We start from the raw sequence: 15,330 nt of genomic DNA, 5'->3' as shown, positions 1-15,330 counted from the left end.
CAGGTGGCAGTAGTAAATCCACTATTTATACCTCCTGCAGAGCCACAAATGCCTCATTAACTCAGCACTCACCGTGCTTATTCGACGTGTATAGAGTTGACTGTGCAGCATTATGCTGGGGCCATCACGGGGCAAGCTTTTTCTGCCTGCCTTGCTCCACCCCCCTCTCTGGACCCTCATAAGGAAGAGTTGCAAACTGAGAGGCACTGCTGTAGAGGTGAGACTGGGCTGGGCCCATCAAGGGACAAGTTTTTCCACCTGCCCTTGCCTCCTCACCCCGGCTCTTTCTTTCTGGCAATTGCCTTTGTTGTTGCTTTATCTAAAACGTTAAGATTCTGTGGCTTACGTTTTTGTAAATTGCGTTGGGTTTTTTTTTTCTTACTTGTATTTTGTATTTGTGTGTATTCTTTGTAAACTGCCTTGGGGGGCTTTTTGGCTAAAAGGCAGCCTGCAAATAAACCATAGCATAACGCAACACTAATATGCACTGAAGCGTGTCCTGTGGTTGTTTCTTTTAAGTGCAGCATGCTACTTTGCTCTGTATACAGCCCATGAAAAATATCAACTAAGTTTTACTCAGAGTAGACCTAACACTGGCTACGACCCATAAGCAGGAGAGGGTAAAAAAAAAAATGGACAGCTCTCCTTCCCAACCTTTTTCTTTTCCGGAGACGTGTGGTTACTCTTGGTGCTTTCTCCTTCCACTTCTCGGTCACAAGTGAGAGGGTCACAGCCTGGATCTGGCTTCTGTCCATTTCCTGTATCCGGTTCCACAGGCTTCCAACCTGTCAAGTTGACACCAGCCGCACACCACAACTAAAAATGCAAAGAAAGGAGTTTGACTGAAGAGGTACAGGGCTTTTGGGAGGGGGGCACATCACATGTGCCAAACGTGCCTGCAGTGTCTTTGTTGCAAAATATTAAGTATCCACAAAAAACCAGAGTTCCGCACAAACCCAAAAGAACCATTGCAAGAGGATGGTCCAGAGGGGGATCCAATTCCTCTGCATTACAGCACCTCCACGGCAAAGAGTGATGATGCCCTCTTCAGGGAGATGCGCCCCACACCATCCTTGTCAGTCTTTAGACGCTCGGCTAAGGCCTTTTTGCTCACTCGGGCCTTTGCTAATTAAGTTGCCTCCTATGGTGGTGCTCATCTTTTAGTGGACAGGACTTATTCTTAATGTGTTACTGGATGAGCATTTTATGCATTTTGTATTATTTAAAAATTTTCTGGTTTTAAATTGCTTTTATTGGTTGTGTTGTATCTTGTTGTCACTTTGAGATTTTTCTTCTGCATAAAGCACCTGACAAATATAATCAGCAGCCACAACAACACAATACAATGTTCAGCAAGACAGAAATCTTTGCTAAAAGAAATGGGAAGATATTGCATATCCACAATGTTTACCTTCATGGTGGGGTCCTTCTCCACTAGGGGGCGGCAGTACACAGGCACTGGGACATTCTTCATCCTGTTGTCCTCTTGGCCGCCATTGGGACTCAGCTGTTGGGGGGCGGACAGGACAAAACATGGTTCAACTCATGACCAGGATGTGATTTCAAGTTGCACAAGAGCATAAAAAGAGCTCTGTTGGATCAGACCAAAGGTCCACCATGTCCAATAATCTACTCTCCACAGTGGCCAACCAGGAGAAAAAACTTTTAATATATCTGTATAGATAGAAGATATAGTTACAGATTACTAGAGATTATGTTAGGCTAAATTATGGGAAACATCCTCTACTGTAGTGGCAAATTCAGATGTGCAGGGTCCCTTCACGATGATCACACCACGCCCCCTTTTCTACTTGCCCTTGTCTCCCTTGTTCTCCGTGTCCTCTTGCAAGTCCACATGCCACTATGACAGATGGCCCTAGCAGCCAATCAGCATGAAAGGGGAGACTGTGTGTTAGCTACTGAGTAGAGTCTTCTCAGTGGCCGGCCCGTTTCCTTTGACTCTGATTGACTCCAATCAGCCCTAAAGCACAAGTACTCTTAGTGGCTAAAACATTCCCCTTTCATTAGGATTGGCTCATATATAGCTCCCTGGCTGGGACCCTGCTCCCAAAAAAGGTTTCTATAACTCCCCAAAATCCCAGATGACGAGGAAACAACTGTTCCTGCAATTTCAGAATAGGAAGCTGAATGGTTGTGACTAGGGCTTTTTGTGACAGTACTCACCAGTATGGAGTATCAGCACCTCTTCTTTTGCTGCCCATGGCAGCCATTTTGTGCTTGCATGCACAGCACTTTTATCAAGATAAGAGTACCGGCATCTCATTCTTTTTGCCAAAAAAGAATGGATTACGACCAGTCCTAAAACACACTAACTAGGAATAAGCTCCATTGGACATAGTAGGACTTATTTCTCAGTAAACATGCATAGGAGTGCATACATGTTTGCCAACAATAGCCACAATCCTACACCCACTTACCTGGGAGCAAGGCCCATTGAACTCAATGGGGCTTCTAAACAGACATATCTAGGATTGCATTGCATATTAGACGAAGAGAAGAAACACAAAATTATAATAGATTTTATCAAACTTAAAAACCCTCTTGATTTTTGGCAGAGTTAAGGCTTACTGCCCTTCCAGTTTCCATGGGAAGGGGATTGGTTGTTACATCACTGGGAACTGTACCTCTGTGAGGGGAATAGGGGTTTCCTTGCAACCCCAGTACCCGTAATGAACGACAGTCCCCAGGATTCTTTGGGTGAAGCCAGGGCTGTTTAAAATGGTATATATATATATGGACTGCCTTTAAGTTGATCCCAACTTATGGCTACCCTGTGAAAAGGGTTTTCATGGTAAGCGGTATTCAGAGGGGGTTTACCATGGCCTCCCTCTGAGGCTAGTCCTCCCAGCTGGCTAGGGCCTGCCCAGCTTGCCACAGCTGCACAAGCCAGCCCCTTCCTTGTCTGCAACTGCCAGCTGGGGGCAACTGGGCTCCTTGGGACTATGTAGCTTGCCCACGGCTGCACAGGTGGCAGGGCACGGAACCCCTGAGCCACTCACTGTGCAGATGGGGACCAATGTTTTTAGTATGTTTATGAATTTTAATTACTTTTTAAATTTGCAAATATAACAAGAAAGAGAAAAACATTGCCAGCTGTCATTAACAATAAGAATATTCCATCAATTCTAATTTAAACATATAGATTAGTATAAGCGGTCGATATATCCAAATAGGAATGTAAACTGATGATTATAGGCTATGCGGGCGTTATAAAGTTATCTAGTTTATATGCTAACTGGCAATTTCAGTGGTACCCAGAGGTTACAGCATGTGTGTTTTAATTACTCTTATTTTATTCTTCATGCAAATTGCTTCAGGATCTTTGTTGTTGTGGGAAGCAATTTCATCATTTCAATAACCCTAAACTTCGCCTCTCTTGACTCTCAGCTAATGGGGCCTACCTGCTTGTATTTGGCGGGCAGGCTCCACCCACAGGCCTGCAAGCGACCATCGTCATTCCGTACATGCTCCCGAACTTGACGATATTGTTCGCGCTTTTGCTCGCGGCGTGCGGATGACGTACAGTCACTGAGGAGAGATGTAAGAGTGTTACTTCTCAATCTATGGTTAGAAGTGAGAGGCAGAGGGTCAAGGAAACATCGCCATGGCACTGGGAGAGAGAGAGAGAGACTGAGGTCCTGTCACAAATACATGCAAAGCAGGACCAAAGCTGTGGCAGTCAACCAAGGAGATCTAATATATATATTTTGGAATGTTTTTCGGTCTCTTTGTTCTCTATGCATTTGGACACCTCTTTAAGAGAGCGTGGCCAAATTTGGCATGACGTTTCCTGAGGTTGAGCAGCAGGTTTCTGTCGGGATACAATGGAGTGCCATTTTGAATCAGGACGGCGGAGTGAACCTTTAAAAAATGCACTGATTTTAACCAAATTTGGCATAGTGGTTCCTGAGCAAGGAACAGGTTTCTGTCTATGTTTGGATACAATGGGGTACCATTTTGAATCCAGAGGGTAGACAGAACCTTTCAAAACCGCACTGACTTTAACCAGAATTTGAATGATGATTCCAGGGTTTAAGGAACAGGTTTCTGTCTATGGCTGGATACAGGTAGACGCTGTCATGCCAGCTTGCCAGCCTTACCCTGGCCTGCATTTAAAATGGCTAACTCCCAAAGCCATATGGGGAATTCTTCCCCTTGACATCTCCCCTGTTAGCTTGCTAGCAAGCAGTTATATCTTTGATGTTCTTTCATCACTGTGACTTGGTAATTTTTACAACACAGCTGTACCAGCTTACAGTAATTTTGCACCTTCTTATCAGTGGAAGGGGCCTGGTTCCGTCAAGGCCGTAAAACTCCTTGCTTTGTTATGGGAAACCAAGAGGAGGCGCCAGGTGCTGTGGGAACATCGTTTTTTCATTCCTTTGATGAAAATGTTAATTGGTTAATTGTCTCTGGCTGGGAGGGAATTTTCCTCCATAAGAGGTGGCTCAGAACTCTGGGTTTGTGTCCCACTTCGGAGCACCACCTTGCCTATGGTGATGTTCTGTTGTGGCTCCATTTACATCTTGACTTGCAACTCCCTGAAGGGAAGAAGGCTATCCATTGAGAGATCCTATGCTCTTGTAAGTATAGCTAAGGCAGATAGCTTTGTTATTTTGATTTGTGCCAAGAAACTTTCTTTTATCTTTTTTACTAAATACCTTACCCATTTGGGTGTATGGTTTTAGGATTCAATTTGCTGCTACAAATTATTTGTGTGTACCTTTTTGCTTTTTGTAACCTTTTTTATGCTTTTCTTTTTTTCTTTTTAATAAACGTTAATTACTTTAAACCAACGTGTGTTTATTCCAGAGAGAGGGGTCAGTTCCTAAATTCAGTCTTTGCCATTTGACCACAACTACCGTGTAACAGAGAAATGTTTTTACCTAAGACTTCAGAAGGGGCCAGGAGTGTATCCAGACTCTGGTCCTGAGAGGCTCGGGTGTTTAAGGGGACTCTGGGGTTCCCTTCGCCCCAGAGTAGCTAACCAGTTGAAGGGTGGTGGCAGTACTACCTTGCAGGGTTGGTGTTGACGTGCACAACCTTGGCAAACCAGGATTTGCTGGGATCAACTGCCCAAGGCTGGAGATGGCTCCTAGGACAGTGAGAGCAGACGGGGAAAGGCTCCCCGCTTTCACTACAGACGCCATTTCGAATCAAGATGGCGGACTGAACCTTTGAAAACTGCACTGATTTTAACCACTGATGTCAAAACTGAATTTGTTTTGTTTCTTCGAATTCCCAAACAATGCTGGGCACTATATCTATCTATCTCCACTGAGGTGTGATATGTCCACCCAGTGCTTTGGACAAAATCTTGACCTCTGTGGAAATCAAGTTAAGCCCCTTTTATTAGGGTTGTGATGGGCTTGGTGGTAGCTTGGGACCTATTAAACCAAGTGGGACCTACAACAAAATGTTACAACAGTGTATTCTCATCCCTAATAGAAATGTTGCTGTTCAGGGGTCAAGCCAGCCAACCAATCTCGAGAAGATCATTGCATTTCCCCTCCCATCATTCTGTTTTCCCTGCCCCCTTTCCAACACTCAACATTTCCTGGCTACTGAGCATCACCTGTTCTTACTGGGCTGCTTATTGGAGTTTTTTGCCCCCACCCTAAATTTTGTGTTTTTCAGCAAATCTTGTGGCTCCTCCTGAGAAGGTAGATACCTCAGTGGCCCGATTTTGGCTCCATCTCTGTGGGCACTCACTACCTGAGTTTGCTGTTAGATATAGTGGTAGAGTTGCCAGCCCAGATAATGAAACAGTCAATATTCCTAGGTCAGTGTTATGGCTCAGGCCTCCAGCCCAGCTTTCACCAAGGTAATAAACCTCAGCAAAACACAATCCGCTCCTTTGAGACAGGGGTTAGGAACATGCAAAGCTGCCATACACTGAGTTTGATACTGACACTGAAAATAAAAGCTGATCAAAGTCTGGAATAAAATTTCAGTTTTATCTGAAACTTGGTCTCCAGCATGGCAGTGTGCAATGATTCCACAGCCTGTAATAATTTCGCCTGGGGGAATCTTGCCTAAGAATCTGGAATATATGGATTGTCTTCTACTCAGAGTAGACCCACTGACATTAATGGACATGACTAACTTAGATCCATTAATTTCAAAGAGTCTACTTTGAAGAGAACTAAATGTTGGAGACAATCCTGTGTGTTTAATTTATGGTAGTCTTTCTCTTGACTTTGACAAACATACTATGATTTTCTTTTACTTTTGTGTGCTTCACTGCATTGTTCATTCTGAAGTTTTGTACACTGCCCTGAAATCTAACATGATGAAATCTAACACGGCCCTGAAATTAAAACATAAATTTTAAAATAAATAATAATGAAATAAATGAAAGAAAATTACATAAACAAGAACTGCAGGAAGCTAGATTCCAAGTGATCATGGAATACGTCCAGCCTTGCCAAAATTCAGCCAGCACACATACTTTTAAGCTATACTTTTCGGGTTTCCACCAAGCAACTAAGACAAGCCACAGCAGGATCTTTTGCCAAAGCAGTCAACAAACTCACTCATCCGGGAAGAACTCAAGGGTGCGACTCCCAGCGGAGATCTGGCACATGGTATGGCTGCGGCGCTGGCTGAACCCAGCCGCCGTGGGAGATTTGTAATGGATGTTCACCGATGGGTAACTCCTCTTGGCAGGTGGGGGGCTGGCAGAGGAGCTGAACAGGCGGCTGAAGCTGGGGAGAAAGAGGGAAGCCCAGGAGTGTTAAATCCTGGATTTTGTATTACTGCTAAAAACAGAGAGAGGAACAGGAGTAGGGATGGAGGAGAAAATCTTGTTTGCAATTTCATGAGAAACTACCTAATTAGCACTGCTCAAACCAATATGTAAAAAACACAACAAAATCCGTGCTTTTCTGAATTTCGCGATGCAGTTCTCCAGCCAACCAACGTGTCAAGTGTGCATAACAATGCACATATTAGTAAAAATATCATACAAAAACACATTATATTAGGGAAAATTGCTTGCAAAAATGTATATATTAGTCAAAACGTACAAAGCATACAAAGAATGTGTTTATTAGGAAAAATTCACACTAAATTGCTGAAGAATTTTCATGAGGGCTTCTTAAATCACAAATTGCCATGGAAGTGTAGAGAACTGAATTTAAAACTGGAAAAATGAAAGAAGCGAAATTGACAGATCTGTCCACCCCTATATGGGAGATACTGCAAAGTTATTTCAACTAAACATTAGAAGGACCTTCCTTATGTGAGAGAAGGGGGAGTTTTGTTTTTGTAAATTGGGGAGCATCTTCCTATTATTCCCCTCTAGCTACAGTGTCAAGTGCAGGAAAAGTTTTAGCATTTCACCTACGGGCTGTGTGCGCGAGGTCAAAAATGACCAGCTTGTGGACAAAGAAGAAACTCAAATCGATACCAGCCTGTTAGATCGATGCTTTAGAACTGGCACCGGCCAACGGATCCCATCCCTAACACATGCACATTCATCTGATGGGATGCACAAGATCTAAATATAAACCATGACAAGTAGCAGCACAGGCTGTCCCATCACGGCGATGTTACCCACTCCTCACATCCAAATGTGCGTGGTTGGGATTATGACACTTTTCTTGGTAAAAATGGATCTCGTGGGATTTGTGTGCTTTTTTACTTGGTCTTTACCATACATGTCTTTCTACTTTGGAGCATTCGCAAGCCAGCATGCTACTTACAATTGCCAAATGGTAGACTTCTTTTTCTCCTGGACAGAAGGGTGCTCCCGGGAGGCTCTGTGGACAAATACAACAGAGAATTATTAAATGGCATACTGCAAGGAGACAGCTCTTTTTCACACCCATCAGATGGGTGGACAGCACCAATGGCACAGAGAGAGAGAGAGAAACAGAGACAGACAGAGAGAGAAACAGAGAGAGAGAGAGAGACAGACAGACAGACAGACAGACGGATGGACGGACGGACAGACGGACTGACGGACAGAGAGAGAGAGAGAGAGAGAGAGAGAGATGGATTAATTTGGGGATCCGAAGATTTACAGCTGTCAGGTACCAAATACAAGGAGCATTAAGATATACGCAGCAAAGGTCTGGAAGCAGAAAAGAGAGATAAAGTTTCAAAATGGTCCTGGAAGATAGAATTTTAATAAATCTGTAAGCTGTCCCTTAAAAAAAAAGTTTCGTAGCAACTGTCCTCAAGGGCACTGAAGGAACATCCACAGAAAGGAATAGATCAACCATCCTGCAGGTAATTATACACAAAGGCTGTGGTGACTGGTGCCATTGGGACTGTTAGGGCAGAGGGCAGGGAGACCAACAACAGATGGCGCCAGAGCCAATGATAGGCAGATCCAGAGACAACAGCAGGCAGAGCCAACTAACTCAAGCTTTGTCTTCCCATCCTCTTCCCTGGTGAGTATTGTAAAGGCAACCCTGAGACTAAAGAGGAGGAAGCTGACAGGCAGTGCTCCCCCAGCCTGGTTGCAAGCAAGAAGGCAAGCAGGTGGGGGCTGCCTGAGGTTGGCAGGGCAGAGCCCCATTTGCCCTAATGGAGCAGCCTCCACTGTGCATAGAGTTGTATCCAATGTTAGTCCTATTCAGAGCAGACCCATTAAAATTAATGGACTAATTTAGGTTCATCCATTTCAGTGGGTCTACTCTAAGTAAAATATAATTTGATTCAACCTATAACCATTAGATGTGATGGAACAAACCCATGATAAAAAACTTACCGTAAAGGGAAGGAAAGCAACAACCCTCACCTAATCAGAATTCGACAAACCGACATAAATCACATCAAGCATATGTCTCCTACACTGCAAAAACAAGTGATAATAATGAACACAGAGTAAAGCAGCAATCCTAATCCCACTTATCTAGGAGGAGGCCCCAGGCACTGCCCACATACAGTTATAAGGACTTGAATTTGGCTTCAGTGTCTTCTTTTTTTAAATGGACACTGAGAGTCTCAGGATGCGGGAATACACACAGCCCTGGCTCATAAGAGCTAGAAATCTGTTGGGTTGAATTTGCCTTTAAAAAAAAAAGTATGCTGAGATGATCAGGGTGCTGAATTCTGTGCCCCATGCAAAACGACCACTGCAACTCAAGGACCACGGGTCTCGCTAAGCCCATCAGTTGGATTCCTCCCAGCATTTTTATGATGCCACAACCATGAAACCCACCCTCACCTGATCATCTCGGTCCACCTGACAGCCTCCTGCAGCTCCATCAACCTCTCCTTGTATTGGTTGCGCTCCATCAAGACCCGGGCCATCTCCACGCGGGTGAATCGCCGGCGCTGAGCTATGGGGATGTTGTCCTGCAGGGGGGAGGAGGACGGCTTCAACCAATGGGAAACGGAAGGGGACTGAGGTTAGTAAAGCGCAAAGCCAGGAGACTAAAGCCACCGTGGTTAGCTTCTTCCAGGCCTTCTTTAATTCCATCACCACCGCCCGGCCACCCCGGATACCCCCAGATAATTCCAGCCAATATAATCTCAACTACAACCTCATATAGCAAGGAAAATATCATGTCTGGAGCAGAAGGTATGAGTGAAAGGCTAATTCATGTTCTGCAAGCCTCCAAGATATGCTAGTTAGCATCCAGGTGTAACTAGCCTGCCATTAGAAGTGAGATGTTAATATGGGTTAGTCAACCATGCATAGACAGGCTTACTATTGCAACAGGAGAGTCTAATTTGGAAACAGGGCGATATGGTGCAAGTGTGGAGGATTATTTAATGGAGAAATAAAAAAGTAACCATCTTAAAAGTGGCCAACACAGTTATGGACCCATAGCATGAAGTCAGGCTTATCTCTTTATGCTTCAGACAGATTGTCCATCTTTTGATTTAAAAAAAATATTTAGAAGTTTATACATATTTGTAAGCTTTTATGTTCACCCATCACATTATCAAAACTACATTCATAAACACTTTAAAAAGAGTTTCAAAATTGTTCTGGGGACCTGGGATGGGAAGAATTAGTGACTTCACAAACACTAGCCAATAGGCACCCACTGCGCCCCACTTTCCCCAATATACTGAAAATATGTTTTCCCTACCGTCTTGTAGAAAAGAAGACTGTGTAATCAAGGAGGCAAAACTCCATTCAAACAAACCCTGCCACTCTTAAAGTGCTAAGATCAGAATGAAAAGGTAATTCTATGTCCAAACTAAGAGTGCCTGCATGGGATTATCGACTGCATTAGCAAGTCAGCATTGAGACACACATTAGCAGCTCACAGGATTAACATTGCCCTGCCTATCACTAGAAAGAAGTCCAAAAACACACATGTGGCGGAAGAGCTGCTGTTCCATTGCAGAAGAAAGGCTGGGCCCCTCTTACCCAGCATGGCTGAGCTTACCTGCTCCCACTCATCATCTGGATGATTCCCTGGGGATGATCCCACTGACCACTGACAGCATAGAGAGGACGACAGGTTCGAAATGCAGCCCCTTCTGTCTTTCCAGACAGTAAGAGCTAAAGGCTAACGGGCTGCTGATCAGGAGGTCAAGAGGAGCATTCCTGGGCAGCTGAGCAAAGATACACACCCGACTTTGTCACAGGCTGCAAAGTTGAGGGAGGCATTTCAGCATTAGAATCACAGAATCATTAATTAATGCTACAAAGGTAAAGGTAAAGGTGTCCCCGCACTTGTAGTGCGAGTCATTTCCGACTCTTAGGGTGACGTCTTGCGACGTTTACTAGGCAGACCATATATATGGGGTGGGATTGCCAGTTCCTTCCCCGGCCTTTCTTTACCCCCCAGCGTATGCCGGGTACTCATTTTACCGACCACGGATGGATGGAAGGCTGAGTGGACCTCGACCCCTTTTACCGGAGATTCAACTTCCTCCTTTCGTTGGAATCGAACTCCGGCCGTGAGCAGAGCTTCGGCTGCGTTACCGCCACTTACCACTCTGCGCCACGGAGGATCTTTAATGCTAAGTTGACCCCTATTACAGTGCAATCCTAATCAGGTCTACTTAAAAGCTAGTCCTATTCAATTTAACAGGGCTTACTCCCAGGTTAGGACTGCACCCTCTGTAATGGCCTCCAGCAACATCCAGTCCTTAGGCGGCGGCCAACTCAGAGTAGACCCATTGAAATTAATGGATCTGAGTTGTCACGCCCATCGATTTCAATGGATCTACTCTGAGTAGGACTTAGTCGCTACAACCCAAGGTCTACTGGGTTCTTTCAGGCAGTAAGTGGCCTATAAACGGAACTATAATAATATTTCCATTTTGACGTGATTATATCCAGACAGCGGTAGCCATGAATATGATGATATTCAAATAGAGCAACCCATCTCTGGGCTACCTCATCCTCCAATAAAATATCAATTTTGGTGTCAGTGTCCAAGCAACTGAAGAAGAATAGCCCCCCCACACACACACACACAAAATCAACAACAACCCAACACCCCTCCTTCCCTAGGCATTTTAATAATGTAATATACCAATTCTGTACAGAGATAGCTGCTTACATCCTCCACCTCTTCCTTGGGTTCTCGGCGGGCAACGATCACTTCGGATTTCACTCTAAAAAAGAGGGCAAAGATCATCAAGCAAAGAAGAGATCTGACTAGCAGCCACTCTTGGCAGGACAGACACAATCCTGAATCTCCAGTCAGCAACTTGTCGTCCCCCCAAGATGGAGCCATTTTGAGAGGGAGTGCACATCAACCCTACCCCCCAAAAGTGGTTTGACAAGTTCTGTGTCCACAGATGCCACTTGATATTTTATTTTATGTATTTATTATTGCATTGATATCCCACCTTTCTGCCAAGGAGCTCAAGGTGATGTACATGATTCTCCCCTCCTCACTTTAACCTCACAACAACCCTGTGAAGTAGGTTACAGATGAGAGACTGGGATTGGCCCAAGGTCATCCAGTGAGCTTCATGGCTTAGTAGAGATTTGAACCCTGGTCTCCCGGGTCCTAGTCCAACACTCTAACTACTACATCATGCTGACTCTCTAGGTTAGTAATTGGGAGAGAGTGACTACGGCTGGATTTGATCTATGGGCCATCAGTTGCCGACTAGCAAACTAAGCCATTTTTGTGCACTTGGCATAGGAAGTGTACAGGAGGGAAAACATCTAGATATGTGAACAACAGCTCAAGGCAATAAACAAGGATAAAGAATACCTCCCCATCCAGATATGTAGAAAAAGGGTTTGATGGAAATTACAGTCCAACAACATCTAGAGGGCCACAGGCTCCCCATTTGTGGTTTAACCTTTCTTTCCTTCCCAAGCCCATTCTCCTCAATGTAAGCTTTACTCCCTTCTACCCCAGAAGCTGCTCTTTGGCCTGCAAGAGAAAATGTGCAGGTGTTTATTTGCTGTGGGACAATGAACGTGGTCAGTGAGGTAAGGGTGGAAAGGAGAAGACAGTTTGAGTTAGGGAACTGATACACGGTGGAGGATCAAACCTTACTATGGCCCCAATCTGAATCGCCTACCCACCACCCAGCTGATCTTAAATATTTTAAAAAAAGGTATCGCACAGGACACTCACCTTTTCAGCTCCTCCTCGAGTTCCTTGATCCTGGCTTCCATTTTGGCTTTTGCTTGTTTTGCTGCTTCAAGCTCTCCTTTCAACACCTCCTGCTCCCCGGTGAGCTGATCTACCTTTGCTATTAAATCATTCTTCACTATGTTTAAAGCGTTTCTTTAGGATGGTGAAAAGCAAAAGCAGTACAGAAACGTGTTTAGGTATCAAGCGATGTGACTAGCATACTGTATAAAAGTTTCGGGAAGTGTTGAGCAATCAAAGAAAGAGGAATGGGGTGGACATTGTCAGAGGGGGTCTAGCTATTCCGTACGCAACTTCTTAGACCAGGTGTGGGGAACCTTTAGCCCTCCCGATGTGACTGAACTACAACTCCCATCAGCCCCAACAAGCATGGCCAACGGCCAGGAATGATTGGAGTTGTAGTTCAGCAACATCTGGAGGACCAAAGGTCTCTCGCATGTGTCTTAGACTGTCAGTATTTACAGAAGCAATTCAAGCATATGCCAGAAATTTCAGTTTGCACAGTTAAAGTAGAATAAAGTGCTCTGGTTCTGGGGTTTTTTTGTAAACGTTTTTATTATTTTCGGTGTCTTAGACAATTATTACATATATATATACACAAACCATCTATGTAAGACAGCATCATTTCAAGTGAACAAAACCTTAAACCAACAAAAAACCCCACTAAAAACAAAATCCTCATGCCATATCTGGCACTATAACACGGAAGTGAGAAACTTTAACAAAACGTATCTTCTGGCTATGCAACGTGGAGAAGAAAGTGCAAAGAAGAGAACAGTAAGAAAGGGGCAAATATATCGTTTTTCTTTATGTCATGGCTCCTGCCGGATGAAAGCACTCTGTTGAACTGGTGCAGCAATTCCATTAAAAAAAAAAGACTTGAAAAATACTACTTCGTAAGTTTTTTCTTCTAGGAGAACAGGATGGACTGGCAGAGAAGGGGGTATTTCTCTATGTGCCCCCTCCAGAAGGATGGCAACAAGCGAATGGGCTTTTGTGGTGGTGGCCCCTGGTTTGTAGAATGCTCCTCCCAAGGAAGCTCACCTGGCACCAACTTTGAATCATTGTGGGGCAAGTTGAAGATGTTTTTAATCTCACATGAATCTCAGTGCTAATATTGTTTTGCTTCTTGCTGTTATTTTAGTTGAAATCTTGGCCATCCTTGTATTGTGTGGGGAAATAATATTTTTATTTCTTAATGATTATTGTGGCTGATCACTTTTCTTATTTTATTATTTATTCAATTTATATCCTGCCCTTCCTTCCAAAGGAGTTCAGGGTACCTGCGTTATGACTGATTTTAAATATTATGTTGGTTATGAACGGCATTTTATTATTGTAAGTCACTTTGAGACTATTTTTTTTTTACATAGGAAGAGACAAATACAAATCAATGAATAATATCTGAGCAGAATCAGGGCCGTCAGCCCACTCGGCGTAGGCTGGGATTTCTGCACCGATTCTGTTTGCAGAAATCAAGCAAGGATATTCACCTTCATGAGCTCCCCTATTCAATTTCTTGCAACACCCCTACAGACGTGATCCCTCTCAGAAACCACTCTTGGTCCTCTTAAGAACCACTGTATGTCTCCAGCCCATGTAACCTTGGTTGAAAGTTATTTTTTAAAATTCTCAAAAATGCAATGTGAAAAAGCCCTGTTTTTCAATTTGAAGGGTGACGCGAATGTCACTTTCTCCAGATTTTACAGAAGTGGAAGTCCCTTGAAAGAGCCTAAGAGAAGCCCAGCCAGATCAGGCCGAAGGCCCATCTAATCCAGCATCCTGTTCCCACAGTGGCCACAGAGATGCCTCTGGGAAGCCCAAAAGCAGTACTTGAGCACAACAGCACTGAATACCAGTGCTCTTCCCGGTGGCCACTGGAATCATACTGCCTCTGATAGTGAAGGAACAGCACAGCCATTGTGGCTAGCAGCAAGGGATAGCCTTAACCTCCATGAATTTCTCTAATCCTCTTGTAAAGCTGCCCAAGTTGGTGGCAGTCAGAATGTCCAGGAAAATGTTAACAGGCAAAGTGGCAACATGCAGATCTCCCGAGGCCCACTGTACTCATGCCACACATGCAAGCAAACCAGCGAAGTATTTATAGAACAGGTGCGGGGGTCTTACTTGGTTTCCAGTAGCTGTGTGTTCTCCATCAATAAGTTTCCCACTTCTTTGCCCATCCCTGGAGGGGTGGAAAAGGAAAATAATAAAAGAGGCGACAGATGACATTGAGCTGCGCCCTTCAGAAAGATTTAAGCCTCACACTTTTGCCAGCCAATTCTTACTGAGGAGGAGCAGCCTCGTCGTTTGAGAGCCTGCAACTTTTATGTTTTGCTGCCCAGAGCAAAGGGCATCCCACCCCGTCAAAGTTGCAGAACAGAAGCAACATTTCTGAAAAACGCAGACTGATTCATTCACTCAAGTTCAGAGACTTCCTTTGGGAATTGGGGCAGAAGAGACGGGTGCACTACAAAGCTCATTCTTAGACTTAAAAGTGGGATCTCCACCCCAGACCGATGCCTTAGGGCTTTTATAACAGTCCAGCCAAAGACTGATTCATATAACTCCTGGGTTTGGGGCAACTCTGCTTGTTTTCAATCTGGCTTCAAGAGCACGAGACATGTGAGCTTTGTGTCATGAGCCCAGTTCAAGATTATACACAGCGAGTTTTGACCTTTAAAGCCCTAAATGGCCGTGGACGAATGTACCTGAGGGACTGCTTATGGCCGTATGTACCTGCCCGTGATTTAAGATCAGCTGGCTTTGGTCT

General features: G+C 44.3%; 1 protein-coding gene across 18 annotated transcripts in view; it reads right to left on the bottom strand.

The window, feature by feature from the left end:
- Nucleotides 1-15,330, bottom strand: part of MAPK8IP3 (mitogen-activated protein kinase 8 interacting protein 3) — a 90,654-nt gene that overhangs the window by 22,312 nt on the left and 53,012 nt on the right. For 10 of the 18 annotated variants that reach the window (XM_061599279.1, XM_061599278.1, XM_061599287.1 and 7 more), the window contains 9 exons: nt 14,685-14,742; nt 12,540-12,692; nt 11,475-11,556; nt 9,200-9,351; nt 7,728-7,784; nt 6,558-6,728; nt 3,423-3,549; nt 1,412-1,507; nt 655-816 (listed from right to left, as the gene is read on the bottom strand). In XM_061599279.1, the coding sequence (XP_061455263.1) occupies nt 655-816; nt 1,412-1,507; nt 3,423-3,549; nt 6,558-6,728; nt 7,728-7,784; nt 9,200-9,351; nt 11,475-11,556; nt 12,540-12,692; nt 14,685-14,742 (1,058 nt within the window). The remainder of the gene's footprint in view (nt 1-654; nt 817-1,411; nt 1,508-3,422; nt 3,550-6,557; nt 6,729-7,727; nt 7,785-9,199; nt 9,352-11,474; nt 11,557-12,539; nt 12,693-14,684; nt 14,743-15,330) is intronic. The other 8 variants (XM_061599284.1, XM_061599282.1, XM_061599294.1 and 5 more) reach the window with 2 other exon arrangements.

This window comes from Rhineura floridana, chromosome 17 (assembly GCF_030035675.1).
Source record: "Rhineura floridana isolate rRhiFlo1 chromosome 17, rRhiFlo1.hap2, whole genome shotgun sequence".
In the NCBI taxonomy this organism is placed as follows: domain Eukaryota; kingdom Metazoa; phylum Chordata; class Lepidosauria; order Squamata; family Rhineuridae; genus Rhineura; species Rhineura floridana.
The sequence above is the reverse complement of the archived record's forward strand: the minus strand, read 5'-3'. Positions and strand labels throughout refer to the sequence as shown.